General features: G+C 35.3%; 2 protein-coding genes across 2 annotated transcripts; both read right to left on the bottom strand.

The window, feature by feature from the left end:
- Positions 1-324: 324 nt before the first annotated feature.
- Positions 325-2,037, bottom strand: LOC148762265 (phospholipase A1-IIgamma-like). Its single transcript, XM_088807080.1, has 2 exons — positions 1,471-2,037; positions 325-1,193 (listed from the first exon to the last, which is right to left on the bottom strand). The coding sequence occupies exons 1-2, from the start codon at positions 1,996-1,998 to the stop codon at positions 576-578; spliced, it is 1,146 nt and encodes a 381-aa protein (XP_088663206.1). The 5' UTR covers positions 1,999-2,037; the 3' UTR covers positions 325-575.
- Positions 2,038-5,759: 3,722 nt separating this feature from the next.
- LOC18596717 (phospholipase A1-IIgamma-like) lies at positions 5,760-7,479 on the bottom strand. The gene is made up of 2 exons (XM_018122617.2): positions 6,909-7,479; positions 5,760-6,628 (listed from the first exon to the last, which is right to left on the bottom strand). The coding sequence occupies exons 1-2, from the start codon at positions 7,434-7,436 to the stop codon at positions 6,011-6,013; spliced, it is 1,146 nt and encodes a 381-aa protein (XP_017978106.2). The 5' UTR covers positions 7,437-7,479; the 3' UTR covers positions 5,760-6,010.
- Positions 7,480-8,024: the final 545 nt, after the last annotated feature.

Below are 8,024 nucleotides of genomic sequence, written 5' to 3'. Positions count from 1 at the left end.
GAACATATACCATATTATTCGAAATAAGATTAATTGGTGGCCAATCCAGGATAAGCAAATGTTTGTAGAGTTGAAACTTCCAAAATATTCACACAACGTTGTTGCATTCTGTTTTCGCAAATTGCTGCTTTTTTTTTTTCCATATATTTGTCTGATTGCAGTCAGTCGCAAGTTTTCTTTATCTTTTATTTTTCAGGCAAGAGTAATATTTTTTTATATATTTAAAAAAATTTAAATTTTATTTTTTTAAAAAATATATTAATCAATAAATCAAATATTTAAATATAAAAAAAATAATATTTAGTTTATCTATTGCTAAATTACTTATGATATAGAAATCGAAATCATTCACCATAGATATGACACAAAGTACAGACAACGCAGCTACCTTGGACATATTAACTATCTATTGTTCACAAACTAGCCCTAATGTCCAACTTATTTAAAAAAAAACCACAAATTCACCCCTCCACTTGGACTGCTCTGTAAGTAGAGGTACTTATTTTCGAGATAGCAACACACTTTTATTTGATTACATTTTAAAAAGAGTAAAAGACTTTGAGCATTTGCCATGATCAAGCACTTGGAGGATCTGGCACATAAGCAGAGTCAACGAACTTCCAGTGACCGTCATCTATCTGAACCATGCCCTTGAACTTCTCATTGTTCCACCATTCAATTGGAGTTTTATATTTGTCCAGTAAACAATCACCATGCTTGTTTACGGTTGCGTTGTCAAAATCAAGCTCCTCTTCCAATTTGAATTCTCCATTTTCTTGCACCCCTGCAACTCCATGCCCGTAAACACCTAAGTTGTGTGGATCAGCATTCGATTTCAAGTACGTTGACTTCGTTGTGTCAATTCCTAATTCTTCTCCCACATGGGTGTAGCCAAATCCAACTGGTACCGTAGGAATGTGGTCTTTGGAATTCACAATGCGTAGGAGATGAAGATCCTCAAGTTCATTAAATATTTCCAAGAATTTTTGATTCCCAACGCGAGGGCTGGCAACTGGAAAAGCTGTGACCATGAATGACTTAGCCGAGTTGCCTGTTGGCTTGTTAAAACCATTGGCAACTATGTCCATAGCATTCAGGGTTGCAAGTGCAGCGCCTAGGCTATAGCCTGCTACAGTTATGCTTACTTCCTCATTCTGGTATTTGTCAACCTGATCCTGGACCGCCTTTAGAGCCTGGGAGGCATCAATAAAATTTGAATAAGGTCATCAGAAGGATTTTTTTTTAAAGTGGAACAAGTTAGGTGGATTATGTTGGTATGAATTACTCAACTTTATTTGCGTCTAAAAATTTTTTTGAAAGTTTTATTTGTCTCTAATTAAAGTGCAATGAATGATGCAATTTTCTGAATGGTAAAGCTTCGTAAGTAAGGTCAAATGCGTATATAACTAGGGAGACTTGTGACCGATCCCTGGCACTATTACATTCAGGCCGGGAGCCACAATTATTTACCTGATCCCTGGCACTGGTTTTACTGTAAAGAGAATCCGCCAGTTTCCCTGTATAAATGGAGAGAAAGCCAGAGTGCACCTGAGCTAAGTCAGTTCCGAATAATTCTTTAGCTGATGTTGGAAAGAAGTTTTTATCTTCATTCCAGTCAGCGCTCGTTACGGTTCCCCTCCACGAAACTAGAATATCCCTCCTTCCTAGAACAGCCTTTCCTTCATCTGTGGCCACTGCCACAAAGCCAAAGTATTCGGACTCATTATCTGCAGCGCCATATATAAAGTTGGTCACTCGGTATTTGTATGGATTTCCAATTTCAAGGCCAGCCCTAGAAAAATATTCATCTGGTGGATATAGGCTAAGTCCGAAACTCTTAGATGCCCTGTTGTCATTGAAGATATCTCCAGCAGCTCCAGCCCTTTGAAGATAATGAATAATGTAGCGGCGGAGATCAAGATCAAGTGGATGCAATAGCCCCTTCCAGTTTTTCTCACCACTTAATTCTCTCCAACGAGAAGCTATGAAGCTAGCCATCACTCTTAATTAATTCTCTCAATTCTTCTTTTCTAAGCTTTCTTGTGAAGATATGGCTCGTAGATTGCTTTGTATGCTTTATATAAGGTGCTGTCCAACCCCTGAAGGACAGAAGAAGACAAAATCCGATGTGGATAAACCAAGTAGAAATTAAACTATGGCCCAAAAAAGGTCACATTTTTAACATGAAACATTTCTTTAAGCTCAATCCCAAGAAGGATATTCGTCGAGTTGGCTTTGTTTTCTTTCTTTACATCCACATGGCTTCATTTTTCCAAACTTTATTTTTGAGCCGCCCTCCACCCACCTAACTGTCCCCCCTTATATTAATTTATTGTTCTTAACATTATCTCTTCTCATGCTTTTCAAAAAAAAAAAACCATTATCTCTTTTCATGTGCTATACATATACAACTCTTGATTATAACTAATATCTACGCATAACATTGTGTTGACACCACCAATTATCAGCCATATTGCTCTTTTGTTTTGACACTTAAATTAACATCATTTTATATTTTATTTAAATTTTAAAATGTTTGTTTAGTGTGGAAGACTTAACATGCGTTTTTGCTATGTAAAATGTAAAAATGAAATTAGAATTGAAGAAGTCTTTGAGAATCGGAAAGTTTAACATGTTTATACAATTTGCACCGAGCTAGTGATCATTATATATATAGCTTGTGTAAGAATATGTTGCAATTAGGATAATATAGACAAAGGTATCTAACGGATGAGCACAAGATTAGACCTCCATTGCTCGGCATGCACAATAGATAATTGTTTTATACGTATTAGTTGAAATAAATTAAGAAAGTGGGCAGTATAAAATACAATAAGTAAAAGTTTAATCATAAGATGTCCATATAATATCCCACGTGCCATGAAAATGACTAAATCTAAATCTTAATAGTGGGAAAGCAATTATTGGAAAGATAATATTCAACATGTTTTCCATGTTCCATGCTTAAATTTAGATGATTTCATGATAAACGTGAATGTTAGTTATCAATTAGCATCAAAGTTCTATTAAACATAATGGTGTCGGTCCACAGAAATAGATTAATAGCTCGAGCTATGGTGGCCTCGAAAGAGCTATAGTTCAAATGATCATGATGATTTCAACTATGAAAAAAAATCTAAAATGGCATCGATAACAACATTAAAAAACTGACAAATTAAGGAGCCGATTTTTTTTTTTTAATTTTGTAAAAGCAACGGCAATATTAATTTAATTGTGAGAAGAGAAGGAGTAAAGCCTCCTAATTAATGAGAAACAGAAAGCACAATAAGAGACCCCAATAACAATTAATCCATTATTCCAAAAAAGTGTAAAAATTGCTTGATAAAGGAAAGAAATTAAATTTTGCTTTTATAACTTTCAACTTGATTGGAGATCGGTTTCATTTTTCATTAAGTACTATGTGTAAAGATTGATGGTTAAAATATTTAGGAAATTCTTGTACTAGTTATTTTCTTCGATTTAATTCTTCTATTCAAAATCACAATATGTTAATCCCTTCATATTGAGAATTACTTCAATTTAATCCCTCTCATTTTTTTTGTTTAAATTAACATGCTAACATCAACATTAACGTAGCGCCGATGTAGTACCAAATGTTGACGTGGTAGTGTGGCCATACAAAAGTGACGTGGCATTGCCACATCACATTCTGAATTCAAGTGCTAACGTAGCACTGTCACATCATCCTACCATGCTAATGTGGCACTGTCATGTTATAATTTGGGTCCGAAATGCCACGTGGACACCAAGAGGTTGTCACGTGGCATTTTTATTTTTCAAAATAAGATTACTCTTGTTGAAGTTCAAACCAAGACCTTTAACAAATATACCAAATCCGTTACCACCACAACCAAGCCATTTTTTATAGTTATAATTTGCTTATATTTTACTTCTTCTTTTCTTCTTTCATTTTCTTTCTTTCTTCAAAACTAAGTCGTTTTGGAGCCTTTTTTTTTTAGAGAAGAAGGCTTCAAAAGATTTTTGTTGCTAAGGTTTTTGAGAGTGTAAAATTACTTCAAAATGACTCAGTTTTGAGAAAAGAAAGAAAAAATAAAAAAGAAATGGAGAGAAGCAAAGAAGCAATAAACACAAGTCATTCATAATTGCAAATAAAAGCTTGGGTGTGGTTGTAAAGGTTTTGACATATTTGTTAGAAGTTTTGGGCTCGAATCTAGTAAAAGCACATTTTGTTTTGAAAATAAAAATGTCACGTATCAACCTCTTAATGCGCCACATGTCAACATCTTGATGTGCCATGTGGCAACCTCTAGGTGTGCTATGTGACATCTCAAACCCAAATTATGATGTGGTAATGCCACGTTAGCATGACAGGATGATGTGGTAGTGTCGCACTTAAACTTAAAGTGTGATGTGGTAATGTCACATCACTTTTTGTGATGTTGTGGTAATGCCACATTAGGATAGCAAGGGTGATGTGGTATTGCCATATCAATACTTGAATTCAAAGTGTGACGTGGCAATGTCATGTCGTTTTTTGTGATGATGTGGTAGTGTCACGTCACCTTGTTATGCTCAACTGATAATATCACGTCATCACCTAATGTTATATCAGCACCACGTCAGTGTTGATGTCAGTATTGTAATAATTAATTTAAATGTCCGACCCCTGAAGGAGGGAAGAAGACAAAATCCAATGTGAATAAACGAATTGGAAATTAAACACATTTTTAACATAAAACTTTTATTTGAATTCGATCCCAAGAAGAATAGTCGTCGAGTTGGCTTTATTTTCTTTCTTTATATTCACATGGCTTCAATTTTCCAAATTTTATTTTTGGGTCGCCCTCCACCCATCTAACGGTTCCCACATATTTATTGTTCTTAACATTATCTCTTTTCACGCTTTTCAAAAGAAAAACATTATCTCTTTTCATGTGGTATACATAGAGAACTTTTGATTATAACTAATTCTATCCATAACATTGGGTCGAGACTGCCCTAAAGAAAAGACTTAACTTATGGTTGATATTGTTGTTGAAGTTTTTTATTGACACTATTAATTTTTTTATTAAAAATAATTAAAATTATAAAGACGTTATTATTAAAAACACGTTACCTATAAAATTTATTTTAAAAAAAACTCATAAATAAAATATCGGCAGAGGCCCATTCCATGACTTGAACTGGATCTAAGACCCATCTAATCAAGCAGGTACAAGCCAGCAGGTGGCTTTTCTTTAGTGGCTGCAACTTGCTGGTACGAGCCAGAAGGTGAACTACGGCTTCCGCAGATGAACTCATCGGCTGACCTTCGCCTCACCGTACACGGCCTGGGAGAGGGGGGACAATCATCCAATTTATTTCCTTTTTTGTAGCCTTGTATACTTGCAACCTGAATTGTTTTTTTTTTTTTTTTCTGTGAAGGAGTAATAATGATTAAAAGAAAGATTAAAGGAACATATACCATATTATTCGAAATAAGATTAATTGGTGGCCAATCCAGGATAAGCAAATGTTTGTAGAGTTGAAACTTCCAAAATATTCACACAACGTTGTTGCATTCTGTTTTCGCAAATTGCTGCTTTTTTTTTTCCATATATTTGTCTGATTGCAGTCAGTCGCAAGTTTTCTTTATCTTTTATTTTTCAGGCAAGAGTAATAATTTTTTATATATTTAAAAAATTTTAAATTTTATTTTTTTAAAAAATATATTAATCAATAAATCAAATATTTAAATATAAAAAAAATAATATTTAGTTTATCTATTGCTAAATTACTTATGATATAGAAATCGAAATCATTCACCATAAATATAACACAAAGTACAGACAACGCAGCTACCTTGGACATATTAACTATCTATTGTTCACAAACTAGCCCTAATGTCCAACTTATTTAAAAAAAAACCACAAATTCACCCCTCCACTTGGACTGCTCTGTAAGTAGAGGTACTTATTTTCGAGATAGCAACACACTTTTATTTGATTACATTTTAAAAAGAGTAAAAGACTTTGAGCATTTGCCATGATCAAGCACTTGGAGGATCTGGCACATAAGCAGAGTCAACGAACTTCCAGTGACCGTCATCTATCTGAACCATGCCCTTGAACTTCTCATTGTTCCACCATTCAATTGGAGTTTTATATTTGTCCAGTAAACAATCACCATGCTTGTTTACGGTTGCGTTGTCAAAATCAAGTTCCTCTTCCAATTTGAATTCTCCATTTTCTTGCACCCCTGCAACTCCATGCCCGTAAACACCTAAGTTGTGTGGATCAGCATTCGATTTCAAGTACGTTGACTTCGTTGTGTCAATTCCTAATTCTTCTCCCACATGGGTGTAGCCAAATCCAACTGGTACCGTAGGAATGTGGTCTGTGGAATTCACAATGCGTAGGAGATGAAGATCCTCAAGTTCATTAAATATTTCCAAGAATTTTTGATTCCCAACGCGAGGGCTGGCAACTGGAAAAGCTGTGACCATGAATGACTTAGCCGAGTTGCCTGTTGGCTTGTTAAAACCATTGGCAGCTATGTCCATAGCATTCAGGGTTGCAAGTGCGGCGCCTAGGCTATAGCCTGCTACAGTTATGCTTACTTCCTCATTCTGGTATTTGTCAACCTGATCCTGGACCGCCTTTAGAGCCTGGGAGGCATTAATAAAATTTGAATAAGGTCATTAGAAGGATTTTTTTTTTTAAAGTGGAACAAGTTAGGTGGATTATGTTGGTATGAATTACTCAACTTTATTTGCGTCTAAAATTTTTTTTGAAAGTTTTATTTGTCTCTAAATTAAAGTGCAATGAATGAGGCAATTTTCTGAATGGTAAAGCTTCGTAAGTAAGGTCAAATGCGTATATAACTCGGGAGACTTGTGACCGATCCCTGGCACTATTACATTCAGGCCGGGAGCCACAATTATTTACCTGATCCCTGGCACTGGTTTTACTGTAAAGAGAATCCGCCAGTTTCCCTGTATAAATGGAGAGAAAGCCAGAGTGCACCTGAGCTGAGTCAGTTCCGAATAATTCTTTAGCTGATGTTGGAAAGAAGTTTTTATCTTCATTCCAGTCAGCGCTCGTTACGGTTCCCCTCCACGAAACTAGAATATCCCTCCTTCCTAGAACAGCCTTTCCTTCATCTGTGGCCACTGCCACAAAGCCAAAGTATTCGGACTTATTATCTGCAGCGCCATATATAAAGTTGGTCACTCGGTATTTGTATGGATTTCCAATTTCAAGGCCAGCCCTAGAAAAATATTCATCTGGTGGATATAGGCTAAGTCCGAAACTCTTAGATGCCCTGTTGTCATTGAAGATATCTCCAGCAGCTCCAGCCCTTTGCAGATAATGAATAATGTAGCGGCGGAGATCAAGATCAAGTGGATGCAATAGCCCCTTCCAGTTTTTCTCACCACTTAATTCTCTCCAACGAGAAGCTATAAAGCTAGCCATCACTCTTAATTAATTCTCTCAATTCTTCTTTTCTAAGCTTTCTTGTGAAGATATGGCTCGTAGATTGCTTTGTATGCTTTATATAAGGTGCTGTCCAACCCCTGAAGGACAGAAGAAGACAAAATCCGATGTGGATAAACCAAGTAGAAATTAAACTATGGCCCAAAAAAGGTCACATTTTTAACATGAAACATTGCTTTAAGCTCAATCCCAAGAAGGATATTCGTCGAGTTGGCGTTGTTTTCTTTCTTTACATCCACATGGCTTCATTTTTCCAAACTTTATTTTTGAGCCGCCCTCCACCCACCTAACTGTCCCCCCTTATATTAATTTATTGTTCTTAACATTATCTCTTCTCATGCTTTTCAAAAAAAAAAAACCATTATCTCTTTTCATGTGCTATACATATAGAACTCTTGATTATAACTAATATCTACGCATAACATTGTGTTGACACTACCAATTATAAGCCATATTGCTCTTTTGTTTTGACACTTAAATTAACATCATTTTATATTTTATTTAAATTTTAAAATGTTTGTTTAGTGTGGAAGACTTAACATGCGTTTTTGCTATGTAAAATGTAAA

This window comes from Theobroma cacao, chromosome 6 (genome assembly GCF_053813885.1).
Source record: "Theobroma cacao isolate CCN51 chromosome 6, ASM5381388v1, whole genome shotgun sequence".
Taxonomy (NCBI): domain Eukaryota; kingdom Viridiplantae; phylum Streptophyta; class Magnoliopsida; order Malvales; family Malvaceae; genus Theobroma; species Theobroma cacao.
Note: the sequence above shows the minus strand (reverse complement) of the source record. Positions and strands in the feature narration are given on the sequence as shown.

Coding starts and splice junctions, on each gene's coding strand:
- LOC148762265 (XM_088807080.1), bottom strand. CDS start 1,998: ATGGCTAGCTTCATAGCTTCTCGTTGGAGAGAATTAAGTGGTGAGAAA. Junction 1,194..1,470: donor AAACCAGTGCCAGGGATCAG/GTAAATAATTGT, acceptor GATGCCTCCCAG/GCTCTAAAGGCGGTCCAGGA.
- LOC18596717 (XM_018122617.2), bottom strand. CDS start 7,436: ATGGCTAGCTTTATAGCTTCTCGTTGGAGAGAATTAAGTGGTGAGAAA. Junction 6,629..6,908: donor AAACCAGTGCCAGGGATCAG/GTAAATAATTGT, acceptor AATGCCTCCCAG/GCTCTAAAGGCGGTCCAGGA.